Source organism: Anoplopoma fimbria, chromosome 16, assembly GCF_027596085.1.
Source record: "Anoplopoma fimbria isolate UVic2021 breed Golden Eagle Sablefish chromosome 16, Afim_UVic_2022, whole genome shotgun sequence".
NCBI lineage: Eukaryota > Metazoa > Chordata > Actinopteri > Perciformes > Anoplopomatidae > Anoplopoma > Anoplopoma fimbria.
In genome coordinates this window covers 3,457,260-3,473,462 of record NC_072464.1, presented here as the reverse complement: position 1 = coordinate 3,473,462, position 16,203 = coordinate 3,457,260, and the positions used below count along the sequence as shown (strand labels likewise).

General features: G+C 42.6%; 1 protein-coding gene across 1 annotated transcript in view; it reads right to left on the bottom strand.

The window, feature by feature from the left end:
* The window catches only part of clasp1a (cytoplasmic linker associated protein 1a), an 83,844-nt gene that overhangs the window by 37,537 nt on the left and 30,104 nt on the right, over positions 1–16,203 (bottom strand). The window contains exons 5-12 of the mRNA XM_054615733.1: positions 15,448–15,539; positions 15,180–15,255; positions 14,606–14,703; positions 13,366–13,436; positions 1,351–1,497; positions 1,050–1,123; positions 437–529; positions 171–316 (exon numbers count right to left, since the gene is read on the bottom strand). Coding sequence (XP_054471708.1) covers positions 171–316; positions 437–529; positions 1,050–1,123; positions 1,351–1,497; positions 13,366–13,436; positions 14,606–14,703; positions 15,180–15,255; positions 15,448–15,539 — 797 coding nt within the window. The remainder of the gene's footprint in view (positions 1–170; positions 317–436; positions 530–1,049; positions 1,124–1,350; positions 1,498–13,365; positions 13,437–14,605; positions 14,704–15,179; positions 15,256–15,447; positions 15,540–16,203) is intronic.

The window sequence follows — 16,203 nt, the reverse complement described above, 5'->3', positions numbered from 1 at the left end:
ACAAGGGGAAACTGTTAATCCCATTATTTGTCATTTCTTAGTTAGTTCTGCCAGAGTTCAAACTGGGGTTACCAGATTAAAGCTGCTGTAAAGTGGTACTAACTCTTGTTTCCCACAAACATAGAGAAACCCCGGCGGGACAGTGCATCCTCCTCGACTCAGGATCTTACCCCAGAGTGATGCAGGCCTCGCGGACCACCTGGGAGCGCAAGTCTTTAGCTGACAGCTTGAGGGGAGCCTCCAGGAGACGCAGCTGCTGAGGGAAACCCTCGTACTCAGTGGCCCCGGCCAGCAGGAGAGAACGCACCTTCTTCAGCTGGAGAGGAACCGAAAAAGAAAAAAAAAAGAGGGTGAAAACGTATATCAGTATTTCCTCAGTGGATTCATGCACTTCCACATTATGTGTGTGTATGTGTGTGTGCTTTCCGAGTCTCACCGCGACCACTCGGTGCTCCCAGTCGTGTTTGTCATCAGACAGCACTTCTCTGATCTTGGCCAGCTGGTCCTCTAGCTCTCTGTTGGAGTAGATCTGGACACAGAGAGAGGCGTGAAGACTTTTGCTCACTCTAACTTGATGCCACATGTGTGTGAGTACTTTGTCGGTGGATGTTTTGTGAAATGCAACCAGCAGCTTAAATAAGATAAGATAAGATAATCCTTTATTAGTCCCGCAGCGGATTATCTTATCTTAAAAGCTCAACAGTTGCTGTGCAACTCTAGTTGTCACAGCTTGGTTGAAAATCAGCAGCTGAAAATATGAGATAATAAGTAGAGTAATGGTATAAGGACCCAACAAAGGTAAGGAATAAAAAAATGTCACTATGGTTCGATGTGGAGTGAGATGCACCACATTATAAGAAATAGCAAGCAACTACTTCTCTTGTCAAAAAATATGACATTGTGCAATTAAAGAAGAAATGTGCTTGTGGTTTGTGTGTGAGTGGTGTTTAGATCCATCTTAATACCGTCCACTGTCTTCATGTCATCTTGCCTTTTGTGCTGGATTTTGCACCAGCTAACAAAACCAAACAATACAGAGCTCAGCATACCTGGACTGAGGGCACGTCTTCAAAGGTTTTAATAAAATCCTCTTCATCAACAGCCCCGGCAGCTGCTTCTTTACCTTTGAAAAAAAAAAAAAAAATCGTACCTGAGATTCACAACACAATATTTCTTAAGAATGATTCAGGCAGCAGGAACGGGTTTACTGATAGCTCCTCAGCACATGCAGTGTCAACACAATACTAGACATATTAGTGAAAGTCACAATCACTGTTATTAATGTGAAGGTACTGCACAGTGAATGTATTATAGCTGTGTGCATCTGATTGGACTGAACCCCTCCCTCACTTGTGGGCTTGGTCGTCGAGGTGGCTGAGCTGGGTCTTCTCACAACGCTCGCTACAGGCCTCCTGCCACTGGGGGGAGCTTTGGATGATAGGGAGGAGGAGGAGGACCGGCCTCCATCCACAGAGTCCTCATCCTCAAAGTTCTTATCTGCAACAACAGAAGCAGAAAAAGAGAATATGTATGACATAATTGTCTATTAAAAAATCCACCTTGGGATAACTGGCTGATCGATTCATCATTATTCCTTCATCATCTGGGGACACGTCGCTCCCCTTCTTCCTGGTTAGTGTCCTTGCTGAAATGCATCATCACTCTCTTCTCATTAATCTGCCGGCTACAGTAAACCCTGAGTCATCTCTGTGCTCCATGACCTCTGCCTCAAATCTGTCAGGTTGTGAGTATGTATTCATTCAGCCTGTATCCATCCATCCGTCTGACTTTAATCTGGTTTGGCAGCCATGCATGGACACACAGCCCACCCCCCACAGTCACCTGCTCAACGTGACCAGTCACACGAGGGATTAGCCCCGGGGCAGATGTGATGGTGCTGGGAGGTTGCCAGTAGCGACATGATGGTTTATAGCTCATTGATTTAAAAACAATTCCTCAATCCGTTTTTTGGGGGGAAAGCATGTGTCCCTGTGGATGTTTAGGAATGAAGCCTACCCCCTTTTAGCTGCACATTAACAGTGCTTTCATCAGTGGAGCCCAGTCACATGAACTGATACAAGTGGGAAATAAAAAAGGAAAGCACACAACAGTGATCAGGCACGTACGCAAAAAACAGCTCCTTAAATGTCCCTGTGCCGATCAGCACCATGACCATGACACAGCATTTATATCCCAGACACAACATCAACAAAGTGGAAGACGAAAGACAAAGAGGCAACAGGTCGAGAGAGGAAAGGGCAGTGAAGGTAAAGAGACGTATACATCCAGAGAATTCAGAGCGATGGCTGAGAGCAGAGCAGAGCGGGGAGAGAACGGAGAGGGGAGGAAAAGAGGATTATAAAGCATCATCTTACGTGCGCAGATTTTCTTGCACATCAGCTTCTTCAGCATGTCTCTGCTGCACCGGCCAACGCGCTCTCTCTTTTTCACCAGGCATCTGTCGACACGATGTGTGTGTGCGTGTGTGTCTCTGTGTGTGTGTGTGTGTGTGTGTGTGTGTGTGTGTGTGTGTGTGTGTGTGTGTGTGTGTGTGTGTGTGCCTCTGTAGCACGATGGGCGCTGACAAAATGCCAGACTAACCAGCCCGTAAGCCCTGCTCTCTGGGTTCAGTTATCAGTGTGTGTGTGTGTGTTGTGTGTGTGTGTGTGTTGTGTGTTGTGTGTGTTGATGTGCGATGCTGTTGGACTTTAGGGACATGTCATGGTGAAAAGAGGGAGGGGTCTATTGTTGTGAGATCCCTTTTTTCTTGCTCACCCTTATACAACACCATCAAAACAGATACTGTGTTTAAAAGAAATATCAACACAGTATCTCAGAGTGAGGTCATTACTGCAGACATGACAGGGGTCGAGAAACAATAGGCTTTAAGAATAGGGCCACACCTATCGGATGCAATCCAAATGTATTCATAAAGCACATTTAAAAACAACAACCGTTGACCGAAGTGCTGCACTGTCAAAATGCGGCCAGAAACCAGAAAATCAACACAGTGAAAACACAAAGACCCGTTTAAAAAGACAAAGAACAGAACAACTGTCACAGTGAGTTAGAGGCCAGGGAATAGAGACAGCGTTTAAAACAGCCAGTGTCTGGGTCAGACTAGCATGCAGAGACAACTCATTCCAGAGTCTGGGGGCTAGTGGCTCTGAGCTACATTCTCCAATCAGATCAGAGATCAGTGGTTAGACCCCTTGGGACACATGGACAAGGAGCCGGGGGTGTAACAGGCGACCCGCTCTACCACTGAGCCACAGCCCCGTGTGTCCTTGGGCAAGACACTGTGTGTGTGAATGGGTGAATGATGACATGATGACAAGCGCTTTGAGTGGTCGGAACACTAGAAAGGCTCTATATGTCCATTAACCATTTACAACTTCAAAAGGTGCGTATGTATTTTCATCGGGTTGTCCATGTTTCTGCAGTTCTGCATTAAATAACACAGAAAGAACGCACAAAACCATCTTTAGAACATTGTAGTTTTGCTGTACAGAGTTTATTTTTTGTAAAAGTCTCCTCTGGAGATGCTAATTTACGGGTTGGCCTACAAGAACACATCATCCCTGCAGCACTTTAAGTGTCCCAGTAAGCCATGACAGAGCCAGAATGCACAATACCGGAATCCCTAAAACAGATGCGACTAGATGGAATTCAGCCATCATTAATTTCATGATTCCATTATTAAAATCTCCTACTGTGATGCAGCGAAATGTCTAACTTTTAAAAAAATCCTTCTCTAAACTATTCTAATGGATCCTTGTGCTTGTTTACATGTACCATCTTCATACTGTAGAGGCCACAAACATGTGTTATCTGCCAGGCTGTAGGTAGAAAACTAAAGCTATTTCATTTAATTATGGGCACAGTGGTGAAGCAGTCTATAGGTGCAATCTTGGTGAGGAGGTTTTGGTAAAAAAAAGTAAACAGAAAATCATAAAAAGAAGAATGCAACGATAAAAACAGAGATTGCACTGCCGGGCTCCACTTGAGTTTTGTACTTCAGACCTCATGTTTTTTTAAATACAATAAAAGGAAGATAAAGAATTGTGTTTCACTCCCAGCTCGACTTGGATATATTCCAAAGACGCCACTTCACCGGAAAACGCCAGACATGAAGGCCGGCCTTGTCATTACATTGAAGGAAAACTAAAACATACAGAAAATGATCCATATATCTAAACATAAAAGGATGTGCTACCTTCTATGCTCACTAGGTGTCAGGATGCACTGCCGACACACTGAAGTACTCAAAGTTGCTGAAGCTGCATTGGCATCAGCGGAGTCACCAGTAAAGCACACATTTATATAATAGGCAGGGAAAGAGTAAAAGCCCAGAGGCAGGAGGGATTAAGAGAAAGTTAAGACGCTTGATAACGTTCTTTACTGCCTGACAGGAAGGGTGAGATAGAAGATTATCATACAATCTCTCTACCGCTGACCCTTTGACCCCCAGGGTCTTGCCCTTCACACAGCCTGTAGAGAAACATAAGACTTACATAAGAGACAGATGACTGGTGATCAGTGTTATGCCATAACAAAGAATGTCTTGTTTTGCTGAAAAACCATAGAGGCTGCTGGCAGGGCTGAAATTTAACCTTGTGGTCGCAAGTTATGAATTGATTCAATTTTACATTTACAAAAACATTGCCTCGACACTACACCACATGTGTTTAGTTCCCATCAGGAGGCTCACCTCTTAAATCCAGACAGGGTGGAAGTCTGTCAGATATCTGCTGGGAACTGAGCCCTTAGCTGGCAGAGGAGCAGCTGTCTCTGACTGAACTGGGGCTGCTGATGATGGGTTTGAATGGTTAGTGTGTCACTTGCTCTTCACTTGGATGCAGTAGGAAGAACATCTTACTGATCCGTCACCTGATGACTCATTAAACCTCTATTCATTGGTTCCTCTGAACCCCAAGCACACTGGGGGTGTTCTTTGCTCATATCACATTTTACTGATTTTCACTGCAATATAGAAGAGTCCTGCAACTCTTTGGAAAAAGCACCATCATGGCTGCAAGCAGAGAGAATTCAAACATGTATTTTGTTCAGTATAACACAGTTACCATGCTATAAATCATAAAAAAAAAACTGTTGATTACTTTATTAATTTATTTTACAAAAATTGGGAAAACACTGGAATCTATGTATCCAACATTTTTCCAAGTGTCCACAATTGTTACCAATTTTGGAAAAAAATGGAGGCTCTACATGCTACAAATATTGAACTATTTGCATTTAAACAACCTCTACTTCCAGCCTCTCCTCTCCTCTCTGCTCTGTGTTCAGAAGCCTGCAGTTCAGTCCAAGTTTCACTGGTTTTTTGTCACGTGACTGTTGGTTCTCAGCCGAGTCAATCAAGGCTTCCTAGTTGAGCTGAGGAGCTCAGAATTTAATGTTTCTTACACAATATGGCTAAAGCAAAAGGTTTATTTGGGGCGAGATTTTAAATGAGACATGAAGAATGAAATGTTTTTGATGAAATATCACAACATTAAGCTTCGATTTGGTTGCTTTTTCTGTCGGAAGTGTCAGTCGCACATGGTGTGTTAAAGGACCATCAGCTTCTGGCTGATGATAAACGGTGTAGTTTCGGCCGGGTTTTGGGGTTCAGAGGGTTGTAGTCCTGAACACCCAATAAGGACATCAGAAGGCGGGCTTTGATTTGTCCGTCTGTGTCAGAAAATGATGATTGATCCTCTGGAGTTGAAGTCTGACCGAGTTCTGACAAGCACTGCTCTGAAGCCTCAAAAGGCCCCGCTCACTAAAATGCTAACTATCTGTCACACTATCTGTCAAAGGTAAATGCTGAGTGTCACAGCAGAGCACCAGTACCAATGAAATACGTCATATCTCAGCATCTTTGCAAATAAGGAGGAGAGATCATGATAAAATGGTGAAAAAAGAATCAACACACAGATATGAATCCATCCATTTGAAACTAAAACCGGACATAAGCAACCTCAAAAGAATAACACATAGCACTGCAAACAGAACACAGACAGAACAGAAACACATTATTGTAGCCCGGCTAGTCCCGAGGACAAAGAGCTGGTTGTCCCACTCAGCCTTTACAATCAGCTGAAGAGATGAGGAGCAGAAGCAGAGATTGACTCCTTCATTTCCCGGTGGTCATGTTTAACCACCAGGATCTTATACAGACCAACTAACCGTGGTTCCAGGTGCTTTTACCAGACTGATTTCAAGACAAGCTATATCTGTCAGAATGTCTCATAAGATAAACTAGGTGTTAGGGTCACTGCCAACATGCTCAGCTCGTCCTTAGAGTTTTAATACTAGTGTTATTTACTTTGGGTTTGGAGTGTCGCTGAGGAAACAGAGCTATATCTTCCTCCATAACATCAAATATGCCCCCTGGAAAACAGGGCAGCACCAATCTAATCACATGGTGTGTATTTTCCATCGGACTACCATCAATGGGGCTGTTTGGCATCAGCCGTGAGTCACTCGTTCATCTCCTCCTACGCTGCACGTCTTCAGTGATGGCATCAGATGAGAAAAATCTAAATGCAGAGACGGAAGAAGATAGAAATGTAGAAACACAGGAAAACAGACATAGAGACGGGCTGATCGGTTTTGAATGTATGGTTATACTGCATCTCATTGTTCCATAAAAGTAACGTCCCAGAAACGTTTTGAGTATTTAAGCCTAGGAAGTTAATTTCCTTGTTTTTTTACTTGGGTAAAAATGAGATATAGTTTTTAATGGCATCGGCACCTGCCACTAACAACAATGTCAATCGTCTCTCTTTCCGTTTTCTCTCTGTCCTCCTCTCTAATCTGGACAGGGACAGAGCTAAAGGGGAACCTTCAAGCTCTGTCTGGTGCAGATAATCGGTGCAGTTGGCGGAGATAAGCCTGACCGCTGTCCCCTTGTTGGGCCCCTCACAGACCCCCTCTGATCCTCAGAGCCGCTGGGACGGAGGGGCTGCTGGCCCATTCCACTGGGCAGAGGGCATCAGGAAGACAAGGACATCATTCAGTGCTCTGCTCACAGTCTATGCCCACGGCCCTCTCTCTCCTAACTATGTGCCGACTATTCAAACCAAAGCCGGCAGCATCTCCGGATCCTCCATAAGACTCTCAGTGATAACAACTGATGCTAAAAAAAAAAAAAACCTTATATGCTGAGGTGATCCAAATGGACGGCATTTATTAGCGTGTCGTCTACATTTTTGTGATTGTCATCAAAAGACCAAAACAAACAATGAATTGATTACTCTATGCTATCAAGCTGTGTGCTCGCTAAAATGAGTAAAAACTAGAATAGGCCAATCCGTATCCTTTAATTTCAATTTAGCTTAAAGTATTTAGGGTTTAAGTGTTTCAGCATCACGTTCTATAATATTATTAACTTTGAGCAGTAAGTCACCAAAAGATGTGACCAGATTCGCAGCTCTGTGGAAACCTCTGTGGTTCACACAGCAGTTTGTTCCATAATTAAGCAAAAATATTCAGACACTGACAACATTTTAACAAACACCTGGATGCCACGCTGCCCTAAAATACAAACAATACTGAACGACTTCTGTGTTTATAAAGGTAACTGTGACTATATAGTCCCTTTCTACAAAAAATGATCTCCTATATAATACTTGATGATATATACACATTACCATATATCTAAATGAAATCTGAATGCATCACAAAATGTATGCAGTAAAAAAAAAAAAACCTTATATAGAAAAAGATCTTTCTTCAGAGCCGCCTCCACACTGTGCAGCAGCCAAAGGCAGTGGATAGTTACACACACACACACCCTATTCATAAACGCGTAAGAAAAGGCGTTAAGCTCTTTGCAAAGCAGTGCACTCAATCTATGTGTGTGTGTGTGTGTGTGTGTGTGTGTGTGTGTGTGTGTGTGTGTGTGTGTGTGTGTGTGTGTGTGTGTGTGTGTGTGTGTGTGTGTGTGTGTGTGTGTGTGTGTGTGTGTGTGATCAAAGGGCTTCCTCAGAATAAGCATTCAGCCCCCACTGGTGTTAACCATTCCTTCATGGTGCAGGATATATTAGCTACAAACACACACACACACACACACACACACACACACACACACACACACACACACACACACACACACACACACACACACACACACACACACACACACACACACACACACACACACACACACACACACACACACACACACACACACGGGGAAAAGACTGACTTACAGTGTCCTCAATGTTAATGGAACAGAGGGTACCGACTAGGACGCTGGAGGCAGCTCATGCACACACACACACACACAAAAATACACACAAAGCCTTGGTGGATTAAGCCAATCACAAAGGCGTTGTGTGATTGTATTGAAGAAAGTGAGAACCCATCCCAACCCTCCAATATTCACAGTTCCCCCGTTTTCAGACTGCTGGCCGACAGTCCTCTCTGTGCTTCAATAGAAATACTGCCTTCACTTTGCATTATGCATTGATCTGCTGTGAACGGTCCAGTACAGAACCAGACGACCCATAGACACCAACAGTCCCACTATTAAACACAGTCAGTTACAATCATCAGATAGCGGGTGGGATCTCGGTTTATGGTGGTAAGCCTTTCAGCAGTCTAAAACGAATCTGTCATGTTAGACTGAATCTATTAGAACAGGCCATAGTATAGCATATCAAAGAAGAAATACAAAGTGACAGTATAGTAAAAAATCCTTAAAAAAGTGATATCGCATTTCAGTATCATGACAGAAGCTATTTATAGTGGAACGACTGCAACAACAGGGCGAGGATGTAACAATTTTGATAAACGATTAATCATTCGAGTCAAAAAAGTCTCTGGTTCCTGTTTGTAAAATGTGGAAATATTTTTGTTTTCTATCTGTTCTCTTTGGGTTTTGGACTGTTGGTGATAAAACAACACAGACGTTTTACCATGGGCTCTGTGAACTTGTGATATAACTTTTCCACTATTTGCTGACATTTTACAGAACAAACATTTAAGGGATTATTGAGGCAATAATCAATAGATAGTGAACATACTCGTTAGTCACACTATACACTCCCTACATGCTGACCAACAGATTTCAGCTCTGGTACAACTACTCAGACGTACATTTGTTTGTCTTTTAAGATGACACATCAGAACATGTCTGGAATTCCCTCAAATCCATGAGTTTATAAAATGTCAGAATGCATGTTATCCCTGAATGGCATTTATTCAGCTCACTGTTTACCCCCTTTTCTACTGCTGACACCAGCATGAATAAGTAAGCTTATAAATACTCAGCCAATCAACCTAATGAAGTACTTAAGATGTACAGATTGAGATCTGTGCACTTTTAGGGGGTTTAGCTGTACAGCATTAGCTTAAGAGGCTTATAATGAGAGTTGCGAGAGTAATCTTAAAATGCTTAATACAGTAGTAAAGAAGGCCTTCAGACACAGAGATCCTAATGAGGGAATAAAACCCATCACACCTGGTTTAAATGAGTCCGGGTAGAAAGCATCCTTGTCATTTGCAAACATCCCCACACAAGTTCAAAACCTGCAGAGAAATACAAAGTGCTGACTCACTCACTCAGAAGCATTTTGAGTTAATAAGCAGACTGTTACTAATAACTTGACTACAGACTGGTGGCTTTGAGGAGAGCATGTTGATTGGATGTTCTGTATGCTTATGAATGATAAGAATTGTACAAATTCCTGCTGGTTTTATATGTAATAAATTAAATTCAACATACGTCACATAGCATCGCACTGGAAAAGAAAAATGAGGGGTTTCCACTCCATCACAGCAGAGCTGGAGCCAATAAATACCTGTACTGTAGAGTCATTACTCCTGGAAGTGAATGCTGATCGTAAGTGTTCCCACTGGACACAACTGCCACATGCTAGTGGGTTTTGTCCAGTGGGGAAAGGGGCTTTAATGTAAGTCACATAGCTGTAGCTGGGGGTAAAAATGACAATGACGTGAACACTTTCCTTACGCTTTACATGCCCCTTTTTATAGGCAGTAGAAGGCAAACGTATTCCAACGTAACTGAACATCAAGTCAACAGAAATGAACTGGATGAATGGATTGCATAACAACAATAACTTATATGAATTACAAAGAGAGCCTAATGGACTCTTTACATATTTAAAGGTAACTCTGACCAAGATGAAACAAGTGTTGGGATGCTCGGGGGGGCTGAGAGGAGACCGGAGGTGAGAGCGTTTCCACGGTAGCAATAAGTGAGAGGCACGACACGTAACGTTACAGTCCTGTGCTGCAAAACAACATCCACAGAGATCACTCAGGAGAGACACTGTCCCTGGGATGAGAGGAGGAGATGAGACCTCCTCCACGCACACCCAGCTTTGTTACGCAACAAGAACGGATCAAAACACAGCTGAAAAAAAAAATAATACGCACCAAAACCGATTACATAAGAGAGTGAAAACTGTTATGTTCTCCTTATGGACCATCCTCCGTGCCCGTCATCCACATATGTGTGATCTGACCTCAGCAAAGACAGAACTTTAATTCTATTTGCAGTCTTACCTTCTCCAGCTGTCATGGTGCAAAGCCGTCCTCTCAGCTCTGAAGCCAGGGAGGAACGCTGCTGCACAGCTGACAGCCCAGCCCAGCTCTCTCTCTCTCTCTCTATAGTCTCTGCGTTATTATCTCTCGCCCTCTCCACGTCTCAGTGGTGCAACAGAAATGGCTGCTTTGTTTTGCTCTCTGTCCCTCCCTCCCTCCCTCCCTCTATCCACCCCCCCCCTTACCCTTCTTGCCTGTGTGACCCCCACTCTGCCTCCATCTCTCTTATCTTCCTACTTCCTCCTCCTTTTTCAATATCATTGACAATATCTCTCCCAATATTACTTTTCTATTTTAGTTTCCATTATTAGTATCACTTCTTATACACTTTGTAATTTTACTTTTTTATGTAATCTTTGTTGTTTACCTTTTCTATTTCCTTTACTTTATTTAGTAACCTTACTCTCATTTCTATTGTGTTCTATTTTGCAATGCTGTCAGTATTATTTCATTTACACGCAATAGTTGTTCATATATGTTTATATTTGTATTCTATAGTTTTTTGCTATTCTTCTATTGTAATCTTTAAAGAAACTCTGTAATATTTCCTTTTGGATTAATAAAGTTCAATCTTATCTTATTTTATCTTGTTAATAACATGTAAACATCTCACAAGACAAGACAGAACTTTGCTATTTTGTGTCATACCTTTGAACCCTTACTCTAAATATTGTGCGAGTATTCCTCTTTATTTTGGAGCCGTTTCACAGCGCAGCTCATTCTCTGTCCACATTAACATCAGACATTCTTCTCAGCTCTGAGGCAAATGCATTTTAATTAAAACGAGTCGTCACACAGCGTTACAGAGTCACTTTCAGAGCAGCTGTGAAGGAGAGAAGTGGAGCCTGTGAGGAGCCGAGCAGCTGATCCTGATGAATATGATGCTCCGCTATCTCATAACTGCTAAAATGAGTCACATTGGCGTGTTCCTCCTAACTTTCCAAATAAATTGACAGCGACTCTGCTGACGGCAGAGGCTCATTAGGAATCATATTCAGCATCGTTTTTAATTTCTTCTTTAAACGCTGCCAAGTAAGACAGTACATTCACACCTCCTAAACAACTGAACAAGATTCTCATCGTTTTTATCTTGAATTAGAGCAGATTATTCGGCAATGGACTCTACTTTCTTCTGTCAGGGGAAGATTCTTGGACTTGTGTTATAAACTAAAAGACAAAGGAAGAATAAGCTGTTTTTATTACACAAATTATTGAATTTGTCTTCTTTGGCATTTTGCTTTGCTGTGATTAAGTGATAAAATAATGAATGACTGTTCTCTGACTGGGTCTTGCTCAAAAAAAGGAAAGGTGAAAATCAATCCAACAGAGACTGAGAAATTCAGACTTTTAGCCTCTAGTAAGGGTGAGGCTCCGAATCCTACTATTCCCATAATGCAGTGCAATAGCATCTTTCATTAGAACCTCCATATCAGGTAAACTGGCACATCTTTAAGACTCCACAACCCCAGTGTTTGATGCAGGATTTTTTGTTTGAAACATGCAGAGTTGCTGAGAAAATAACAGATGTGACATCACTATGACATCATCAGGGTTACTTGCTGGTGCAGAGCCACAGAAGACATCATGCGACATGACAAGTAGAGTTGGTGAGTGAGTGATCCGTTAATGCTGTTATGAATAAAGGGCGTCTATTGTGTTATACTGTCAGAGCCGTATATGTTACTGAAATAATGCGACAGATAAACAGAGCAGTAAAAAGGAAGCGCGACGGGTTCTTTATGAGTTACACTATGAGTCGGCAGTTTAAGTTAGTTAAGTTTGAAATGTTTGCTATAATAATTGACTAGGCAGACAGACTGTGGTTCATGAAGCAGCTAATCCATCATGTTCCACTACGGGGTCAGCAGGCTCTCCTGTGTCACTACGTGGTCCTCCGTGTGTGTGTGTGAGTGGCACCATTAATTAAGTGGTCGTGGCAGTTGAGCTCCACATGTGAAATGTTGTGGAGAAGCTGGAAGGTGATGCTGCAGACTGTTTTTGAAACGCTGAGCCCTGTCTGACTGTATTCTCCTTAGCTCAGCTGTTCTGTAATGGGACAGAGTCAGCAGAGAGGATTCCACCTGCACAGAGGTCGCGCCTCTACTAACTCAGTAAACACTCACAACCACAGCTGTCTGTTTATTTCAATGTGTCTCGTTGTCCGTTTTGATATATTTGTACAGTCTGTTCTGCTCTTTCGCTCCACAGAGGGACATCTGAAAGCTCCAGTGGAGGCCCAGCTCCTGTGGAGAAATCTCATCCCCTTTAGCTGCAGGCTGTCCGTCTGCTCTGCAACTCCCTCCCCGCTTCTTCCTCCACACACATAGCAACACACACACACACACACAGAAAACTAAAAAAAAAAACACTACAGACGTAGCACAGAAAACAAGCAGACACACACTAAACGCAGTGACAGAAAGACGGGTGGTGATACAAGGGACAAACAGTCAGCTGACAGACACCGACAATGTGATGAAAATGGAAGCCCGCTACTTAACTCATCATATAAAAAAGCATCAGATATTCATAATGTTTTCCTTTCACCATATAACAAACTACCCACCAAGCTGTTCTGAATCTACGCACAGTCCTCAGTTCATACACTGTTATTCTGAGTATACAACAGCCCTTATACTCACAGTGCGTCTGCCCGACCAGCAGTGAATAAAAAAAAATGTGGGCAACCTAAAGACTGTTTCTGAATGCCTTGAGATAAATAATAATGTTTGATGAAACTGTGGGGATGCTGTGTTGATGGATGCACAGTGACACAAGAGGAACACTCACCCGAACTGGAGGATGACATCATGTTCCCGGATCTTTGGACTTCATCAAATTTGCTGAAGATTACATTCAACCTGTATAAGAAAATAAAATACAAATCAGTGTCAGAAAACTGAAGCCGATGGAAAGGACCCTGGACTGCTCCATCCATCACTTCAGAGGAGAGAAGCTTTTCCCTCTGCTACCAGCAGCAGGGCTAGCAGGACCAAAATAGATGGTGTCCAAAACGGCCACACACACATGACACACTGCCACGGAGGCCAGAGAAAGAGAGGGAGGTAATGTTGGAATGCAGGGACATGTTGTCAAGTGTAAAAAAAAAAATAGGACGAAGAGGACATAACAGTAACAGAAACACTGTCACCGTTCACTGGCGTGTGATGTAACAAAAAAAGAAATACAGCCCATCCAAATCGGACCTATGAAATTCTGGCACCTTGTTCAAAGGGCCTGTTCAAGGCCGTTTACAAGACGGGAGACTATGAATCATGTTTAGTGGCTGGAAAAAAATAAACTGGGTGTTCAGTCATGAGTTTATATCAAATAAATCAAACATAGGAAAAGAAACACTGTATCTCTCATAGTCTGAGGGGAAACATGAGAAGCCTCATGCTCATCTAGTGAGAATATAAACAACCACAATCCAAGGTTGTCTGAAATCATCTGGATTATATGGAAGGAGCAACAGAAAGGTCTTCACCTCAGTGACTATTTCTGATCTCTTCTCTTTCAACCCAACTGTGGAGCTGCTCAGCTGAGGTGATTACATACACAAGATTTTGTATCTTGAAAATGTCCTGACAATACTAACAATGAAAGTATTAACATGTGTGCTAAATAAACCGATAGGATAATTACCCACAAACTGTATCCTCTAATAAGATTATAATGTTAAATAAACACCTTTCTAAAACGGGCGCAAACAGAAACGGAACAATAGAACTTTCATGGCAGAATTGATCTTTAGACAGCATTTGTTTAAGCCAGGTGCACCTGATAAACCTCCAACTGAGTGTAAATCTCCCCTCATAGACCAGTACTCTAAAGCTGCATTGCTTAATTCTGCCACTAGAGGGAGAACCACAGTGTTGTGGCCCGCTACCTCTTTGACCACAATGGCAGCACCTGACCTACCCACACTGTGCCCACCTGTGTGTATGAGGAAGTATTAGTGAGTGAGTGAAGGATGCATAGGCAGAGAAGAACAACAGAGGAGGATATGGGGGTGGGGGGGTCCTCGTACCGTGACTGGGGCAGGCCCTTTTTGCAGAGATCCATCCTCACCCTCTCGCCCACGTGTCTGTAGATCTCCACCAAGCAGCTCATAGCCCCGTCACGTACCTGATGAACACAATGACACGGCAAATCAGGCGCTGGTCCTTGTTCACGTGTTTCTTTTACTCACATTCATTGTGTTTAGACCTTTATTCAAATACCTGACACAGCAGTGAAAAAACATACTGACTAGAGACCAACGATTTGTTTCAAAAACTACTTTGATGATCAATTCATAATTAATAATGAATTATTAGTTCTTGAAATGTCCAAGAGAATTGCAAACACCTCACACAAGAACCACAAACCCTGAGATTATCTAAGAATTTCACTGAATGAAACCAGTAAAACAGATGTTCAGTTTACAACAATATGAAAGCAAACATTTTTTTTTAACATTTCTCTGATTAATCTGTCATTGCTCAGTGTGATATTGTTTCCCCAAAGTGTTGTCTTTCTGTTCTACTACGAGGTCCTCAAACCTCAGACTGAAATACATGTCATGTATGTAACAGTAACAGTTGCAAAGTGAGTGGGCATACCTGACTGGTGGGGTCCCCCAGGAGGTTACATATGTGGGGAACTATTTTACTGAGGGTCAGGCCTTGAGCTCCGTATCTGGAAGGCAAGAATTTAAAGAAATCAGCCTAATGAACCGACAACAGGAGATATACAAGAGCCCCTACTGTCTGGACAGGGAACATAGTTTAGAAACACTGGAATTATAAGGAGTACGCAAATGAGGATGTCCTTCTTTTCTTTACCAGTATGACCAGTGTAACTGAAATGGGAGAGGGGTAGCGGACTCACGTGCTCAGCGTGGCTATGAGGCAAAGGCACACTCCTTCTCTGGTCCTGTTGTTCTTATGCTTGAAGCCCCCCAGCATCCTGTCCCACACATACTGCAGCACACACACACACACACACACACACCAAAAGAGACAGATTCATTGTTGTTGTACTGGATCTCTGTAATAAAATACATTATAGGACAGGAGAGGACAACAGCCGGATGGAGACCTAGCCCCCCCCTAACCGTGTCCTGCTACCTAACCTGACAGCTGTCTGAGAGCATGTTTTTATTCCTCAGCTGCCACTGTGGCAGGTCACTTCACATTGCTACCAGCCACTCAATTATTCTGTCTGCCACTTCTGAAATATATATAGAACACTTTAGAATTATAAAAACTGAGTCAGTGTAACTAGGCAGTAGAAATATGGAATTCATAACATAATCTTAATTGAAACTTTTAATTTACAATTTGTTTTAAATAATGTTTCTTAATAGACCTTTTCAAACTTGACAATATAAACATTGTGGACACATTAGTATTTCCTGTTATATTTGTTAATGCAGTAGCTAAACCAAACCAAAGCTGTTGCCCTAGCAACATAAGGGCAATGAGCAGGTCCATATAATTATCCCTGTCTGCCATAGTGGAAGGGGACCTGAAGTTTTTCCCTGCCACAGCCAACTTTCACCCTGTACATCCTGTGTCACTCATGAAGCGTACCATTACTGTACAAAAGGTGCTTCAAAAAAAGAATCAGTCCATTTGCCAATAT